Source organism: Diceros bicornis, chromosome 2 (assembly GCF_020826845.1).
Source record: "Diceros bicornis minor isolate mBicDic1 chromosome 2, mDicBic1.mat.cur, whole genome shotgun sequence".
Taxonomy (NCBI): domain Eukaryota; kingdom Metazoa; phylum Chordata; class Mammalia; order Perissodactyla; family Rhinocerotidae; genus Diceros; species Diceros bicornis.
Genome location: NC_080741.1, coordinates 5,441,644 through 5,459,923, shown reverse-complemented (window position 1 = coordinate 5,459,923; position 18,280 = coordinate 5,441,644). Strand labels below are relative to the sequence as shown.

At 43.5% G+C, this 18,280-nt stretch overlaps 1 protein-coding gene across 2 annotated transcripts in view; it reads right to left on the bottom strand.

The window, feature by feature from the left end:
- Window positions 1-18,280, bottom strand: part of WWTR1 (WW domain containing transcription regulator 1) — a 123,770-nt gene that overhangs the window by 42,646 nt on the left and 62,844 nt on the right. For both annotated transcript variants that reach the window (XM_058551126.1, XM_058551133.1), the window contains exon 3: window positions 4,284-4,420. In XM_058551126.1, coding sequence (XP_058407109.1) covers window positions 4,284-4,420 — 137 coding nt within the window. The remainder of the gene's footprint in view (window positions 1-4,283; window positions 4,421-18,280) is intronic.

Genomic DNA, 18,280 nt, shown 5'->3' with positions numbered 1-18,280 from the left:
ATACTCAAAACAACTTTTATGAGACGGGTACCATCATTATCACCACTTTACAGACAAGGAAAATGAGCCTCAGAGAGGTTACAGAACAAACACAACTGCAGATGTCCGAGAGAGACTCAGTTCTGACTCCAAGTTCTTCCCAGGGCCCAGCTACACAGAGGTCCCCGCCTCCACCCAGCCCCGCCCCACTAACACCCTGGCCCTTCTCCCCAGCAGGCTCCCCTCTCCCCAAGCCCATTGTTCTATATGGTATAATAGGGCCTGTGCAGAGTCTTTGTTTTGTTTCTTTTTTTTTCTTCCTTCCAAAAACTCTAGTGGGTATTAATAGTAATTAATCATACTAACGACCCACTTAAAGATCTGAGATCCTATCCAGTTTGTGTTATGAAAAAAATCAACTTTTACATGTAGAGTAATTTTCCCCCTTCACTGTGTGACATATAAAAGTGAGGATTCCAATCAAGGTGGCAGCCCCCAAGTGACCGGGCTTCCACGCAGGAGTAACCTCTTCTCTCTCCTATCTAAAGTCCTCTGAGGTCTCCCTTTCTCCTTCTGTTCCCTGTGGAGTCCCTCTGGGGACTCAGGTACCAATCTGCTCAGACAGAATCAAATTGGATAAAACCTAACAGACAACCTAATTTGGCAAATACAAAAACAAAAATTTCAGTTAAAACTAGACCAAGCTGGACATGGTTATTTGAAATAAGGTGCAAAAAAATTTTGTTTGCGTTTTTGCCCTGCAAAGTCTATTTCCTCTTCCTCAGGCATTTGGAAGGTCAGTGAGTTTGGACACACAGCACATCTGCTGTCCTACAAGAGACACCTTTTCATTGGCTGCTGATGCAGCCTGACAAAAGTATGCTCTGTTTCTACAAAGCCTTGAAGATATAGGTGTCTTCTCTCCCAAGTAAAATATGGTCTGACTTATAAGCCACATTTCGGGAACAGATCTACTGAAAAAACTGGATATCCACTGGTAAGAAGTTTCTTGGGGAAGGGGGACTGAAACAGTTCCACCAGAGGGCGCTATCCTCACTGAAAGAATAAAGTGTGCCTAATTTAAAGCACTTCGCACTCCAACCATCCCAAAACAAATCATTTTTTTCCTTGAGAGCATTTATGATGAACCGTGAAACTGTCTTCAAATCTAACATTCTATAATTAAATAAAATATAAACAAAACTTTTCTTTCCACAAAGAATAATGATGATAATAAGAATAAACACCTATTTTTAGTTTATTATGCGCCAGGAACAGATCTACGCACTTTACACTCACATAATCTCCTCACACTATAAAAATAACTTCATTTTACACACGGGGAAGTTGAGGCACGATTAAGTAACTTAACAGGGTCACCAAGTTAGTAATGGCTAGAGCCAGGATTCAAATTCTGACTCCCTAGTCCATGTTCCCAAACTACAGGAAAACACAGGATCCCAATAAAAGGAGATTTACTGCCAAATGTATTTAGCTATGTCACTGATTATATCACAGCTCTAGAAATACATAACATTAGCTTATAGAAGGTACTAATTCTATCATCTGATAGCAATGTTATTAACTATATTTTGACATCATTTTTGCATGTACATGAATACTTCCCAGTGAAGGGGACATATCACTCAAGTTCACTTATTCGTCAGCTACATTCATTCCATTGAAGAGACCAAAATTCTAGATTTAAGGAGGAGGAGGAGAAGAATCTGTTCTGGTCAAAAGGTAAAAAGAAAAAAAAAATGCATTTGATGTAAAACAGACATAGAAATTTTGAATTATATTCAAAATACTGACTTTATATATATATACACACATATATATGTTTTTATATCTGCTAATGTATATGACACTGGTCTATTATATACAGCATATAAAAACACTAATGTATACCTATTATTTCTAAAATAATGAAAATAAAATACCACATTCTAAATCTTTAAAAAGAAACAGACATAGGAGGAGGAGAAGGACCTGCTCTTGATATTTTTAAAGATTGATAATACAGAGCATAAACTACAGCAGAGCTATAGCTTAAAATAAAATATTATGAGTAAATCATTTATTATTAGGACCACATTGTGACTCTAAATTATCCCCGGTCTTTGGAGCTCACTCTGCGTTCCCTGTCATATTTCCATCCTTGGGACACATCTATGATTCTCTATAGGCTAGCAACACACTTTATAATGGGCAAATACTCAAACGTTGTTGGAAAAACCCCAGAACGCACGTCTTGAGAAATTTACTGCTCCAATTTATTAGAAATTTGGAAAGTAAGGTATTTTATTCAGCCACAAGTAAACTTGTTTCAGACATTCAAGTTGCAATTTCTTTAGATATACTTTGCTAGCAACTGGGGTGTGTGTGTGTGTGTGTGCAGTCAGATTTACATGTGCCTTCAATATCAAGTTTCAAGCATTCAAGGTCCTTTTAATTTAGTTGTCCACTTCCTACCTGTTGCATAAGTTTTAAGAACGAAGGAAAGTACATAAAAGAGCATAAACAAGGATATTCACTCCAATATTGTGTGTACTGGCAACACTCTAGTAACAACCTAAATATCCATCAGATGGGGCTAGTTAAACCAATTACAGCACATCAATATGTCAGACTGTTAGGCCATTTTTTAAAAGAATGAGGCAGCTCTGTATGTACAGACATAGAAGTGGAAAAAGCAAAGTGCAGAACAGTGGGTGTGATATGCTGGCATTTGTGTGAAGAAACACACACACGTGACTGGAAACACTGGTTGACTCCAGGCAACGAGCAAGAGACTGAGGGATGGGGATCAGAGGAAGGCTTACTTTGTGAACATCCCTTCGAAAAAGTGTTTGCCTTTTTTTAACCAGGTCCATGAAAGATTTCTTCCAATTATAATCCATTATACAGTTAATACCTTAATAATTTTTAGAATTTTTAATGAAAATTAAACAGTTAAAGAAACCTTGAAACTCGTCTACGCTACCTAATTTGTGGTTTCTTTACTACACGGACATCTGCTTTCTACTGGAGCTCTTCTATACTGGGGTGGATGACTCATGGGAAGTTTTGGTTTACCACTGCTAGAAGAAGCTTTGGTTCCATTTTCCTTGATCTGCCCTTTAGATAAGGAACACAACAGAGGTTATTCCAAGTTATTTGCTTTTGGGATACACTTTACATCTGCAAGCTTTAAAATGGTAGGTCCAGACTTCCTGGAAGAACAAAGAGTATATTTACTTGAAGCTGACTCGGGTCTACTTGAGTTCATCCTCACTCTGGCTAAGCCACAGTACGAGGGCAGGGTGTCTAGAAAAAATGCTTCCATTTTTATCCTGTTCATTCCTGAAAATCCAACAGGAGATTCTTTTCACTCTCTAAAATTAACTGTTCTGTGTAAAAGCAGTATCTGGATATCTGATCTTAAATGGAAATGGTATCTGAAAATGGCACCATCTTTTACATAACTTTAAAATTTGGACCTCTTATTTTCAGCCTTTGGGGGTGGGGGAGAACGACTACAACAAAAGCTGATTAGTGTATTAATTCACACCTGATTATCTCTAGTGGGCAGAATTTTAGTTCTTCTGAAGTAAAGGCAATTAGCAGAAAATAATCTCTTCTCAAGTCTCAAGTCACACTTAAACACGGTAAATGAAGTGAAAAGTGGGCCATACTATCCCAGGACAGGAAGGGGGAGAAGCCACCTGCAGATTACGTAATGGCTGGATGCAGTCTAAAATCAGAGCCACCTCGTTCAAACTCCAGCCCTGCTGTCCAACGAGCTGTGTGACTTGGGGAAAGTTTCCACATCTATGAAACTGGAATGCTGTCACTCCTTGTAGGATTGTTGTGAGGATTTAACGAGATGAGACAAGAAAACGCCTGGTCTGGTGTCAGTCACACGTTAAGCAAAAAAAAAAAAGGAAGGAAAGAGATCTGAGGCCAGAATTGAACCCTTTGGCAGACTTTAGGGACCAATTTCACAGAAAGGGGCTCTGTGCCCTACCTGTCTCCGTCTGGATGAAGACAGGAGGCTAGGTGATCTTTTAAAGAACTTTAGTAAAGGCGGTTGGAGGGGATGCCAGCGCTGCATGGTGACCCCCAGGCAGCAGTGTCGTGAACTTCGGGGCACAGAGGCCAAGAAAGGAGGAGAGGGTGGCGAAGGGTAACGCAGCCAAGAGGGAGGAAAAACACAACCAGCGTGCATGAGCAGGACCGAGGCCACCAGAGCTGCTTCTGAGCTCCAGAGCCCCTTGGCTGAACACTGTTCATTCCGCTCCGAGTCAAAGGTTTGGGCTTACCGAGATTTGGCTGGGACACCGCCATGGACCTCGGGGGCGCTGGTGTGGAAGTGGCGGCAGGGTGGAGGTTCATATGATTCAGGGGCTGATTCATCGCCTTCCTAGGGTCTTGCCACGTGGTGATTTTTTCTATGTGACTAAAAGAAGGAAAACAATTACCTTTTTAATTGTCAGCATCAGTATCATTAGCACCGCCCCCAGTAACAGCACAACAGTAAATGACGCTGGCTCTCCTTCCCTTAGGATCTGCTTGCAAGTGGCTGACACACTGCTTGTTTTCATCCAAGGTCAGGCATGCCCACTTACCCTCCACCAAACTGGGCCACACTGGGGATTTTGCAGGGGACTCTCTGAACACAAGCCCATGACTTAGCTGTCCCAGCTGCCCCTATGAGCAAAAGCCCTCCTAAGGGTTTTCTGCCTTACCAGGACAGACAAGCCCAGCCCCCCACAGCCCAAGGAACCCGAATTCCTCAGCTCCTCCACTGCTTCACTGCCACCCCATCGCTGGGACACCACGGTGTCTCCCGAAGCAGGACGGGGCTCTGCTGCCGGCCAGCCCTCCCACACTCTCCCAGCTCATGTAATTGACATAATGAGGACACCTCCGCCTGTGCTAGCCAAAGACAGGGCCCTTGAAACCAGCCTCGTAAACATGACATTCCTGAGCTCTTACTAAGGGTCAGGCACTGTGAGGTCCACATAGGCAACACACAAAACCCTCGAGAAGCTTGTGTTCTACGATGCAAGGTGACAACTGTGTAGCTGGAGGACAGAGGAGCAGAAAGGGAGGCATGTGCCAGATCATGGAGAGACCCAGATGCTCAGGCATGAAGATTTCTGAGGGAGAAGACATGAGTTTTGCTCATCTACAACTTCCAGTACTTGTTATTACAACTTAATCTCAGAGATGACAGCACAACATAATCTTCTGCCCAGAGTCTCCGATGTGTCCTTAGGAAGATGTACGAGACCTCTAGCTTTGCTTGCCCAATCCTTCCAAACCACACCTCAAGTCATTCTGTGCCTTAGAGATCCTGTGCCACTCCATAAGCTCTATCTTTTTAGATGAGCATATTCATCTGGTGCCACAACTCTGTTTTACGAACTGTATCAGAGCGCTTCTAAATGTATCAAAGACGACAAACTCCAAGAGCAGAAACTGAATGTCAGCCCTTTATTCTAGGCCTTGCAAGGTCTGCCTCTCCCAAACCAACTGGCAATGTCAACCCCCATACAGTACGGACCCTCCTAGCTCCACAGGAAAAGGAGCATGACTGCTCTTTCTGCTAAACACACCCTAATTTTGAATAACACTGGCCTCCTTTGAATCTTTAGTATAGGAAACCACCATTACTATCATTAGGTTTAACCTTAACTCATGCAGTCCCTTCCACTGGAGTTGTGTGTCTTTTCTTTTGCTTCTGTTTCCTCACATTCAAATGCTGCCACTGCTGAAATTCTTCAGATTTCTTCACCCCAGACTGGAAGTTATTGCCATGGGGAACTCATCCACTGCCTTGAGTGAAAACTTGGATGTCTTCCCAAGAAGGCCTTTAAATGAGCATGATTTAAAAAAAAAGTCAGCCTCAGTAAAGAAGGCGAAATTAAATTTAACTGTTGAGTCTCAATACTTTAGGAGACATCGGCGGTCTTCAAAAAATAATCAAAAATGAACTGGGAGAAATAAAAATAAAAGAACCAAGCCCTGTCTTGTTAAGAAAAACACAAATAGAGGACGAAAAGACTGAAATAAAGTGATGGGAATCAATTATCTAAACATAAAAAAATGAAAAAGAAAGAAACAATCGTCTTAGTTACACCTCCAGTTTAACAGCTGCAGTTCTGTTTAAAGCTTTCATAAAATCCTTTTGGTCATGCGGAAACTCATAGCCAGCCTCAGGGGTTTGTCACAGGACTTCAGAGTGAGGAATCAATTGATGAGCATGTCAGGGTTAAATAAACTCCCTTTAGGAAAGTAATTAGAGCTAAGAAACCCTTTGACTAACTATTCCTCCAGGAACCATACTATTAAAACATGTTTTCCAGGGTAGACATGTCCTACAGAAATACTTTCCACTATGGGACCAGAAGGCAAGGGATGCTACTCTCTTCCAGGATCCTTTCTGAGACCGTCTGACACCATGGGTGTTGATGCTGTCCTAGAACCAGCACGAGCACAGCCCTGGGGAGATGGAGTGACAGACATCCTACGGTGGGAGACATTTAAGGACACTGCTGTGGTCAGACACTCAGCGACCAGTCAGTAGAACAACACGGGAGCTGGAATGATGCACTCCCAAACGCTGGTCCCCTGCTCTCCCCTCCCACGCTGAACCAGTGGGCTGTGGCTCCTGAATCTGGGGAGAGCACAGAGGCTCGCAGCATCCGAAGTGGAAGATGAGCCCAGCTTGCCTAAGGACTGCCACCTCGGCTGGGAGCCTCCATTCCCTGGGACCAAGGGTGGAGCTTTCTGGGCAGACACTCTGGCCCTTATCCCAATAGGTCTGACCCCAAAGATGTACAACTCAGCCGTGGCTTCAAATCCCAGAAGCCCCCCAGGACCATGAGAGCCTCTGCAGCCCACCCTTCCAGCTCCACACCCAGCCAAGGCTCTTAAAGGGGTTTTATTCCCAGTGGATTTGTTAATTAAAGTGTCACTCACTGTATTCCCCAAAACCTCGAGGACGAGAGGGAGCCTTTCTTAAGTAAGCAGTTCTCATCGCCCTGAAACAACTCGGAGAAGAAAGCCACTCAAATTCCCAGCCTCTGCGGACCAGTCCAGCCCACGTCAGCTTTGCTCCAAGGCTTGGCTTCTGTGACGTCCAGGGTGGCTCCCCGTCTGAATGCCAAAAGCAAGGGCACTGCTCACAGGAACTTAATATGTCGCTGATGACTGAATTTGAAAACGCAATTCTCCTATTGTTCAGACCACTTAGCTCCCCTTACCCGTTCCCAAACTCGGGCTAAACCACTCGCTCTTTCATGCTGCTGTCTCATCTAGGCTCCCTCTCAGGGTCCCTGAGTCATTTCCTTTCTCGGATTTCTCAGTGTAACCTTTCCATCTGCCAGGACCCACAGTTGAGCTGGATTAATCCACACGCACCCCCTGAACTCCCACTCTTTCCTGATCGCCCTCCCTTGCTGAGTCCACTTCAACAAAATCTCTCTCTCCCGTTTTTAAAAGTCTAATTTCTCTTGAAAATTTACACAGATATTTAATCTGCCTATACAGGTGTATTCTATGAATTCTGTACAGGTTTCATATTTGAAAATGCAACGAAAAAGGAAAAAAGATACCAAACTATTTACGGTGATATATCTAAGTGATAGGCTCACAGGTGCTTCTTTTTTTCCCATCTCAACTCTTCTGTACTTTCCAGGTTTTTAATGACACTATGTACTGTTTCCATAGCCAGTAAAAACAAAAATACTCATGCAAGGACAAAGAGACAAGAAGGAAAATGAGGCATGGACAGGGTCACAGGGTACAAAGAAGGAAGTGAAGATAAACTGGTTCGTATCTTTGTGTGGCCAGAGCAAGAAGGGACATGGACTCATTTATAAAGAAAAAAACACGACTTCCTAAGCGAAAGGAAAACTTTTCTTGACACCAAAAAAAAAGGTTTTTTCCTGGACTAAAAAGAAAAAAGGCCTGCCACGTTTTCCCATGGAGGCCCTGGGTGGGGTAGGGTGCTGTAGCAAAGGTAACAGGGGTGGTCTTCTCCACTTCCTGTGGGGGCCCCTGGACCACGGCTTCCCAGACTGGCTGCTTCTTCCACAGTCGCAGAGAGAACACACCAGCTCGTGGCCTCCACCCCGTCAGGAGTCTCTGCCCAGAGAGCTGCCTCAGCTCCAGGGCCCGTGGTTGGCCCAGGGGCAAGGAAGGTCAGCACTCCTCTGAGAAGATATCTGGCTGGAACCGGTAGCTTATGGAAAACCGTGCTGTGCGAAATAATTTTTCCTTCTTGGATCAATATGTTCTTTAATAAAGACACAAATTTAGAAAGCCATTTTATTTATTAGGGAAATTCTGTGTTTGGAGTTAAAATGTCATTGAAATGGGGGGGAGCATTATCACCCTCCCAGTCACCCTCCCCTCTGGGCCTGGCCCCCCTCCCATCAGCCTCCAGGGGATTGTTAATTTAGCTCCTAGTTCCTCCACTCCAGCCACCTGCATGACCTTTCACCTTGATGAGCACAATGGGCTCCAGGCTTCCCTTCCTCCATCTCTTCCCCCACCTCTCTGACAGTCGTTCTCTATCCCACCTCCAGACTCTCATCCCAAGGACAGCTGGAATCTAAGTCACCCCTGGGTCTCTGAGCCCCACTGCCCACGAAATAAAAGGGCTACTCACAGAGGCGTCTTCCAGACAGACAGCCTACTGTGAGACACTGTGGGCCTGGAAAGACCACAGTTTTGGAGTCACACATAGCTGAGTGTTAATGTGAGCTCTGACCCCGTGTGACCTGACTGGACAGTCCATTTAACCTACCTAGTCTCAGACTCATGTCCACGACAGGGGTAAAAAAGCTAACGATCGCATTGGTTCCTTGTTGTGAGGGTAAAACAGGTCTGTTCTGGGAAACTTACGACCGCCAAAGTCCCCTGCAGATTTCACGACCAGTTCACTGGGCTTCGAGCTCACGGCCTCAGCAGTGAGGGCATGGAAGGCAGCTCTGGCCTCAGGCCCAAGGCTGGCAATATTTAGTTCAAGTTTATTCAACAAGCGTGGACTGCACACCTATTGTGTACGATGCACAAGGTAGGCAAAGAAATGAAAAGCATTTAGTAAATAAAAAACCCTGACTAGGGCCAGCCCCGTGGCTTAGTGGTTAAGTGCGCGCGCTCCGCTGCTGGTGGCCCGGGTTCGGATCCCGGGCGCGAAACGACGCGCTGCTTCTACGGCCATGCTGAGGCGGTGTCCCGCGTACAGCGACTGGAAGGATGTGCAGCTGTGGCATACAACTATCTACTGGGGCTTTGGGGGAAAAAATAAATAAATAAAATTATTAAAAAAACAACAAAAAAAAAACCCTGACTAGCAGCAGAACCGTTCAAAGCAAAGATAAAATCTTATCTGTAAAAATAGAATCCACCGGCTTCTGACAGCCCAGGAAAAGGCCTGGTGTTTTTGGATCAATTTACCCTCAAGTTCATGACCTATTACACTAACTTTATGGAAGGAGGCCACACAACAAAGACTTTCTGAAATAGAGAAGGCCTATGTCATACATTTTGTATTGCTGGAAGCATACAAAGATATAAAAATAGGAATGATTACAAAATTTAGAGTTCTTACAACATAAGCTGCTTGCTTATTTCTATGGGCAAAGATTACATCTTCAAATATAAGAGTTTTGCCTTTTTACTCCCCTCCTCTCCGCCCTCACTTCTTCAATCTGTTAGAGTTTCACATCAGTGTCAGACATTACTCACGGCTCCCTCCCAACACCAGAGCTGCTAGCACAGACCCAGAAGCAGCCTCCAACCCGTGTCTTCTTTTCCATTACAACCTAGCTCAGCAGTTAAGGAACCACACCGTGTCTTCTTTTCCATTACAACCTAGCTCAGCAGTTAAGGAACCACATCAAGGAGGAGGGAATGTAAAGGCAGCCTGGGGGCATAAAACCAAGGCTGACTGGATCAAAACTCAACTCATTCAGTGCTCCTTGGCTTCATTCCCCACCCCCATCTCAGTTTCTCTTTAAGCTCTCCCTTCACTCTCTCTTTTTGGGGGGGTGCTAATATTTCTCTTCCAATGAAACATAAGCTCTTTGGATGACAGAAATTACCCTATAGTAATACAGTATAGTATTACCCTAGGTATAAATTACCCTATAGTATAGTGTTCTGCACATAGTTGGCATTTAAAAAACAATACTCCTGCAACTCCCATAATATTCACAAGCCCAATTTAGGGCATAAGTACATTGTCTTATTTTTTAAATCAGGCATTGTAAACTTTTTTGATTTACTAGGCCAATTCATCACCCTCTTAATGTTGTAACACATGTATGTACACTGAAGATGATCTGCTTAAAAACTGCTAAATGAGATAGCTTTGCAACATGCTTGTTGTGAACCCATTCAGTTAAACCCATCAGTGTTAGAAATGGAAAGTGAAGCTTTCCATTTCCAACCTCATGCAAATCCATAAGGTTGATAATTTCCCAGGTAGGGTTTGCCAAGTAAATCTGACCCACTGTCAGCAGCCAACAAATGCTGCGCCAAAGTTTAAGCCCGCACCAGCCGGCGAGAAGACTTGCCCAAGACTCACATTAAAGTTTTGAAATTTTCCCCAATTAGAATTAAAACATAAATATGCAAAAGCTGGTTGACTTTTGTTGTATTTCAGGGATCAATGTTGCCTGTGTTTCAATTAAATTAAATATGTTGGCAGTGTGTTCTTATTTAAATTTCCAGACCTGGGAAATGATGCATCATATCTTACCCATATCTTGCATTTCTTTGAGTGGAGCCTTTTGTTTGTTTTGTTCCGTTTTGTGCCAGTGGTACTTATCTCTTCCACCTGACAGCAGAGGTGGGTCCTCACCACAAGAACAAAGACAGATGGCAGACACACTCACTAATTCTCCCAGGCCCAGATGCACACTCTTTCTCCAGATAGTTCCTCTGCTGTCACCCAGAGCCAGAACGTGCTGGTGGGAGCTGATCACAGTGGGAGCCCCAGAGCAGGTCACAGCCCGCACCTAAACTGGCAACCCAACCGGATTCGCAGCCATCCAGTAAACTGTTCCCTCTGCCTAACCCGATGTGTCCAGTTGGATACCGGGGAGTCAGCATCTGAACATCACTTCACTGACAATCAGAAACATAGCGCTCTCTTCACCTGGCTGAAGAGACACACAGCTAATGTTTTATTTTATTTCTAAAGGCATCTCCCTCCCGAGTTGTTGTCCTTCCTACGGTAAATCCAATTGAGGATTCTTTGTCCCAAAGCAGCTTTCCTAACACTATAATTGGTTACAGTTCTTTTTCTGTTCTGCCCAAATCCTAAACAGCACCATCTCTGGTGAGTCCAATGCATTCGAATATAAGATACAAAGGGGTAAAGGTCAGGCCGCAAATGTACAGAGCTGACACACCCATTAGCAAAACATGCCTGCCATTCATAGATTAAATCCCAAAGCTATAAAAACTCACTCTCTCCTGCCATACAATAAAGGTGACTGTTCACACAGCAAAAGTGTGTTGGATGAGAAAGCTCATCCTTCTTTGAAACCACAAGGAATTTATAGTTAAAAGGTTCCGGTCAGATTTTCACTCAGGCAGCTCATCAAACATAGCTGCAGTCTATGACACAGGAATAATAACTCATATATAAATAGGGGATTTTTTTTTTAGGATCCTCTAATAAAAGATGATAGGGGACTAGAGGCTTTATTTTGGTGCACGCTTCCGGTCTCTGCCATTCACTTGCCAATTCAAAAAATTTCAGAGTTCTCTGGAATTCCGAATGAATGGCAGGGATTGTATTTTTAACTACCAGGCTCTAATCCTGAACTTCCATGACAGGCGCGCCAAGAAGCTCACTTGTTTAAATTAGCAGCGGCAGCAGCCGCAGTGTGGAAGGTCTCCCAGCACTTCCGCAGGGCCAGCTGTGGGGATCCATCTGCTCACTCCTTTCCACTGAGCACCCCCGAGTCTTCTGCAGACTCACTCCTGAACCTGCTCCGTCAGGCGACGCTGAGTCAGGCAGAGCTGCTGGCAGCCCGCGTGAGCCTGAAACCTCCGCAGTTGCTGCAAGGGGTTATTTCCCAGCGCTCCCTCCCTGGGGCGGGAAAGAAGGGCACACCACTGAACGTGCCACTTCTGGAGAAAACCACTTCCGGAAGCCGGTGACTCATCGACACAGCCCCGAGGGGTGGCTCACTTCGGAGGGCAAGCCATTGTGTTAGAGGCACCGTCATCCCTGCTGAGGTCGCCAACGTCACCCAACAGGCGAACCTGACTTGGCCTCTGCAAACCCAGCTAAACTCTTGCTTCACCTCATTCTTCCTAGTCCCTAAGGAAGCACGAAGCAAAAGAAAAGGACTCGGGGTTTTGTTTGCTAGTCTGCCTCAGGCCAACAGCCCCATTAAAGAACTTTGGCTGTCACAATTTTACTATCAACACTCGGCATTTTTTTTCTCTTATCACCTTAGAATCAATAATGCTATGAAAAGATTTATAAATCACGTTGTTTCTTGTGTTGCAACCAAACAACATAAGAGTTTATTTCACTATGTTTTATTATTTCCAGACATCAAGTATAAAGTATGTACATATTTTCCCACTTTCCCCTTTTTCACAAACCGAAACATGGGATGGGAATGAGGAGAAGTCGAGAAAGGTTGAGGCTCTTTATGAATGGTGAATTCTAGAATTATCAGTAGGCAGTGGAATGCACTCATCCATTTATTCATTCAACAAGTATTTACAGCGAGGCCGTATCTTCACGGGGATCCAGTTCCAAAATCAGTTTTGGCAAATGTGGAGGGTGGTGAAAATTACCACCAAAAATCCTTTAAATGGCCCATATTGTACAGTCTATTAGGCTTTGTGTGGGTTGTACTGTCTTTCAGTAAGTCCGACGCAGCCGGTTCCTTCCAGGGTTAGGATCTGGTACTGTTTCTACGGCCGAGCTCCAGACAAAGTGACTCTGTCCCCAGCTACTTAGGTTGGGATTTGCTGGACAGGTGGTGTTGAATTCACGCCACTTAAATAGGCACATGGTCCGGAGTGCCTGGTGTCTTCTGCTCCGGATGGACGTAACAGAAGATGACCTGGCGTGGGCCCTAGGAGCTGGCAGTAAATCGGTGGGGAGGCGATGGCAGTGAAATACTGAGTAGTGTGCAGGTTAACAGAGCACAGACCCTATTTTTACCATTATATACATGGTCCAAAGCCTGAGACTCTCGATAGCTGCATGTTATATCCGCTCTGCATATCAGCTGCATCTGACAGCTGGGAAGCAGCTTTAATCTCGAAATCGCTTTTTACAAGAAGTTTGTTTTTAAGCCACCGAGCTACTCTAAATGCGAAAATACTTTGAAAATTGCTTTTTCAGGTTCTCTGTGCCCAACACATGTTTCACTGTGTTGTTTTTCCAGTTGTTCTTAAATGGGACACTGTCACACTGCCTGCCTGCTCGTAAGCCTCTCCAACGTAAAATATCTCCAAGCTAAGACTGGGGCCGCCCTCCTTTCTCTACTTTCTAACAGGGCCAAATGACTTAAATGTCACTGGCCCCAAGAAAGAGGGCAAAGCCTCCTTAAAACCAAAAATTCTTTTGGGTTAGTCTAGCTTCTGCTCTATTCATGTGAAGAGATTCAATTCCTTTTTGTTGGTTTTTTTTTTTTTTTTTTAATTCCGGGAAGAAGATGAGCCACCCTGGGCTCTGGTCATCAGTCACTCCTGCACATGTTTGAAAGACATGACACAACTGGAACCAGAGAAAAGGCTGGCATGAACCCCAACCCCAGTCTGGAGACAGACCAGAGGTGCTTTTCAGAGCCAGGGTCCCATTTCACAAGACATGAGTGATCTGGCGGATGGAAGACAAAAACTGAGGCATTCAAAGGGATGGAGGGAGGCTTCCAGGACAGGGAGGGCGGAGGGACAGTGGGGACCTTGAAGATAATCTCCGGGCAACACTGCTTATGTTTCATGTTTTAACCCAGCCCACAACGTTTCTTTACAGGTATTTTTTGGCATGTCTGGTTGAAAGAGTCACCCAAATCAGGCAGAGTGGTGCAGGTTTTGAACTCTGCCTCTGCTATTAACCAGTCAAGAGACCACAGTAACTTCACTTAGCATCTCCAACCTCAGTTTCCTCCACTGAAAAATAGGCATAAGAACACCGTTTCGTGAGGTTGTTTGGATTGTTTCCTCCAACAACAAAAGTAAAGCACCTCACAGCACCAGACACGCACAGTGATGCCCTCCTTTCCCTACGAAAATCGACCCCAGCTGGTGAAAGGGATCCAAGGAACCCAAATGCAAAAACTCAGCAAGAACCCGATGGTACAATGGACCCGGGAAATAACAGTGGACACCAACTCACTACAAGATTATAGATGTACTTGATCTCACACGCTCAGAGCAGCTAAGCAATAATGAATCTGGAGACAGAAACATTCTCGAAGCACCAAAGAGCCAGCTAGCCCCCAGCCCCCTAGCCAGAAGCCCCCAGGTGGTTCCTCCACCTCCTTCCTTTTCTGCTCATTCTAATAATAACAACTCTCAGATCCAGCGTAAGACAAGGGCGGGCTGTGAGCCTCATGTTTACGTAGAAAGGGATTTCAGCTTGAAGTGAAGAGCGTGATAAGACTGAATACTAGAAAAAGAGTATCTCATGGCTTTCCATTTCTCCTAACAGAAATGCTCAAGCAGTTTTAGGCTAATTTAGTTTTTTCATCATTTACAAGGTGACAATTCACCCCAAAATGCAGAGGCACAGATCAGGTACAGAACTGCAGGAAGACTTGAAGCTTCTGTGACTCAATGAATGCGAAGACAAATTTAGCCTAAAAAGCACTAGAGTTTTATACAAAGTTTTATGGAAACTCCAAATAGTTAGCTTTGTGCCCACAGGTAGATGTTAATAAAAATACACTATTGCTTTAATCTTCTTTATTTAACAAAGAAGAGAAACATGTATCTGTTTCAATTTTGTATGACTTATTTCCCCATCCAAACCCCACTGTTCTTCACCAAAATAGCTGGTATTAATTCTCATATTAAAAAAAATAAGCATCTACTTATGTGTATGTAACTTTTAATTTTGATATGATTTTAAACCTACAGGAAACTTGTAAGAATATACAAGGTGCTCCCATCTACTGATTCAGCAACTGTCCTCTTTTTTTCAAAGTTAGTTCTGACTGAAAAGTAGCAGTGGGACAATCATCGGTTTTCATGTGATCCCCTGGTGACAGTAAGACTTCGGTGGGTCGCTCTTCTAACTCTGGAGAGAAGTGGATTTTATCCCATAACATGAGCAAGATAAAGAAAGACGGAAAAAAGGCTAAGATGACCCATCTGAATAACCAAATCAAGAGAGTGACATCAAATCTGTTAACAACTACAAAGCAAGAAAAATATGGCAATAATGATGACCCTTAATATCCTTTCACTGAAGCAGAAAACAGCCCCACCCAAGAGGAGGGGACCACAGGAAGATGATTCCTTTATATCTGGCGCTGCGGATCAAGCATTTACGTCTAAACGCTGACTTGAGCAGTGTTCTCACTGTGCCTTTTACTGAATTGGCAGGGAGATTTTTCAAACTGGGAGACAGCCACCTTAGTTTGGTTAGTTTATTAATTCAACCTCCAAATAAGTTTTCTTAGAAGTGGAGAAAATATGTGTGAATAACATTTACATTCTTAGGCAAATGTCCTTCCAATATTTGGAATGAACGCTCTCTTGTACAGACATAAATTTTGAAGAAAAAATTGTAAATATATCAAAAATCCCCACATCGCCCCTGCAGAATGTTTGATTTAAGCAAGAGACAAAATATAGCTTTAAAAACACCCATAAAATACTCACAAAAGAACCCAGAGCCTTACGAAGCGTCACTCTTGCCTATCACTAGACTTAACCTGGTTGAAGTACCACCTTTTTGGAGGGTAGTTTGTCAACACGTAACAAAATCCTTGAAAAAGTTTTGATCCAGCACCTCTGGTTCCAGGAAGCCTGCACCAAGGAAACCATTAGGTAGACATGGCAGAGGTGGCCGGGCTTCTGCATCTCTCTCTCCCCTTCCTCTAGGGGTCAGGTATGGCCAAGAGACTGAGTTCTGTAGACAATAAGCAGAAGCGCTATGTGGGACTCTGGAGGTTCTTTAAATGGAAGGGATACACAGAGCTTTCTGCTTTCCGCCCTTCTTCTTTCCTCCAGCCTGGAATGTGGACATGATTGCTAGAGCCAAGCAGCCCTCTTGAATCATGAGGAATGGAAGCTACTCAGTGAGAACAACAAAGTAGAAAAAAGTGCATGTGGAGCCATCAAACCAGCCGTTGACTGCCTTACTTCAGATTTCTTTAATGTTAGAGATAAATAAACAATCTCATTTCACATCCTTGTTAATCACAAACATAATCCCAAACTAAGACATCAAATATGCAAAATGTATGTGCAAGGATGCCCACTGCAGCTTTGTTTATACCTTAAATGTGTTAAATAACTTAGTTCAGTCAGACAATGGCAGACCGAACAGACAATATAAATGACATCGCTCTATATTGTTAAAATGGAAAGATGTTCACAATACCTTGGTAAGTGAACATAATCTCATGTGGGTTAATACACATACATATGAATGAGGGGAAAGTAGGCCTTACTTATATCTTTAGATTTCTTTGTATTTTCTTCATTTTGTACAATAAGCATCACTTTATCAATCAGAAAAAAAAAGAAAATAAGGAAAGCTGTCCTTCCCCCAAATGAACTCACTTCCTGCTTAAAAAATAATGTTGCATTCCACATTTGAACCTGTAACTGCTAATTACAGCCTCTGAGGATGACTCCACAGCTAGAGTATAAGGCTGAAAATCTTGTCCAACCCTTAACTGTGAGTTGAAACAGGCGCCATCGTAACACTCATGAGGGGGGCACGAAACGGGGGGAAACCGTAGGAGGAAGGGATAGAAAGGATCAAGGGAAACGCTGTAATTAAGCAGTATTCTATGGCTGCCCCTGGCAGCTGTTTGAGTGAGGGGGAGACTCCAAACGGGGCGTCAAGAGACGGGAGCAGCTCTCTCCTTGGGCAGATCAAGCGGGCCCATCATCCGGAGCACCGGCTACACTTCACAGGACAGTCGGGCATCTCAGATCCAGCACCTGTCAGCCTCGCAGACTCCTGGCTGCGGTACTGTTATTGCTGTCATCTGCCTAATCCAGAAGGGAGAGGCGTTCCTTGTCTCTAGAAAGATCAGGAGGAACCCATCTTTGATTGCCCTTATGAAAGAGAATGTGTGCCTCGTAGCTGTGTTTACTCCCTTTTTTCTTTTTTTATTAAAGAAACCTACCCTTGCAGCTGTATTTTTCATGTTTAACCCCCACGTTAATTATATTTTCACTCCAAATAATGGTTTAAATTTAGTCTGATGACCAGTCACAAGGCTCCTTCTCATCCCACTCTGAGGCACATCCTGCCTTCAGTCGCTTTACGCAATTCCCATTGACTTGGAGAGGAACTCTGCGCAGGGAATGAAGCAGGATATAGATCATAATAATTGTCAGAGGAAATGGTATTTTCTTTACAGGATGCATTTAAATTTTTCCTTTCCACGAGACTTTTTAAAATGGTGTTGAAATTGAAGGAGACTTTAAATATGCTTCCAACTTCTCAGTAGAAGGCCTGACACACAGCAGATATTCAAAAACTACTCATGAAATAAATGACTAAAAAAAGGAATGAATAAATGAATATATTTAATGGGTTTCCTTTAGCAAATCATTTTGCTTCTCAGCATCTGCATTAAATGAATCGTATGCATATCTTATATAGCTTTATCTATAAAGTACTCAAAAAACTCATCCAGGAAGATTTGTTCTTTACTTGCCCCCGAAGGACAAGAATGCTAGAGAATGCAGCAACATCCTCTAAAACAAATGAAAATGTTATCATTCACTCCTGTTCAATTCAGCAAACTGGTCGACTGAGCCTCTCCCAGGTGCACCCATCATGGGCCCTGAAAGTACCCCACCTCTGGCATATAGCAGACACTCAGTAAATGTTTGTCGAATGAATGAATGAACCAATTGGTACTAATATTCATTAATGATAGTCATGATAATAATGATTCATATTAGTCATCATCATAATATTCACAATAACAATGGTAATAATAATGTCTGATAGTAACAGTGGACATTTATATAGCATTTTATAGCTTCAAAAATTATCTTAATTTGATCCTCACATAACAGATTTAATAATCTCCATTTTTAAGATCCAGAAACTGAGTTGGGAGAAGTTAAA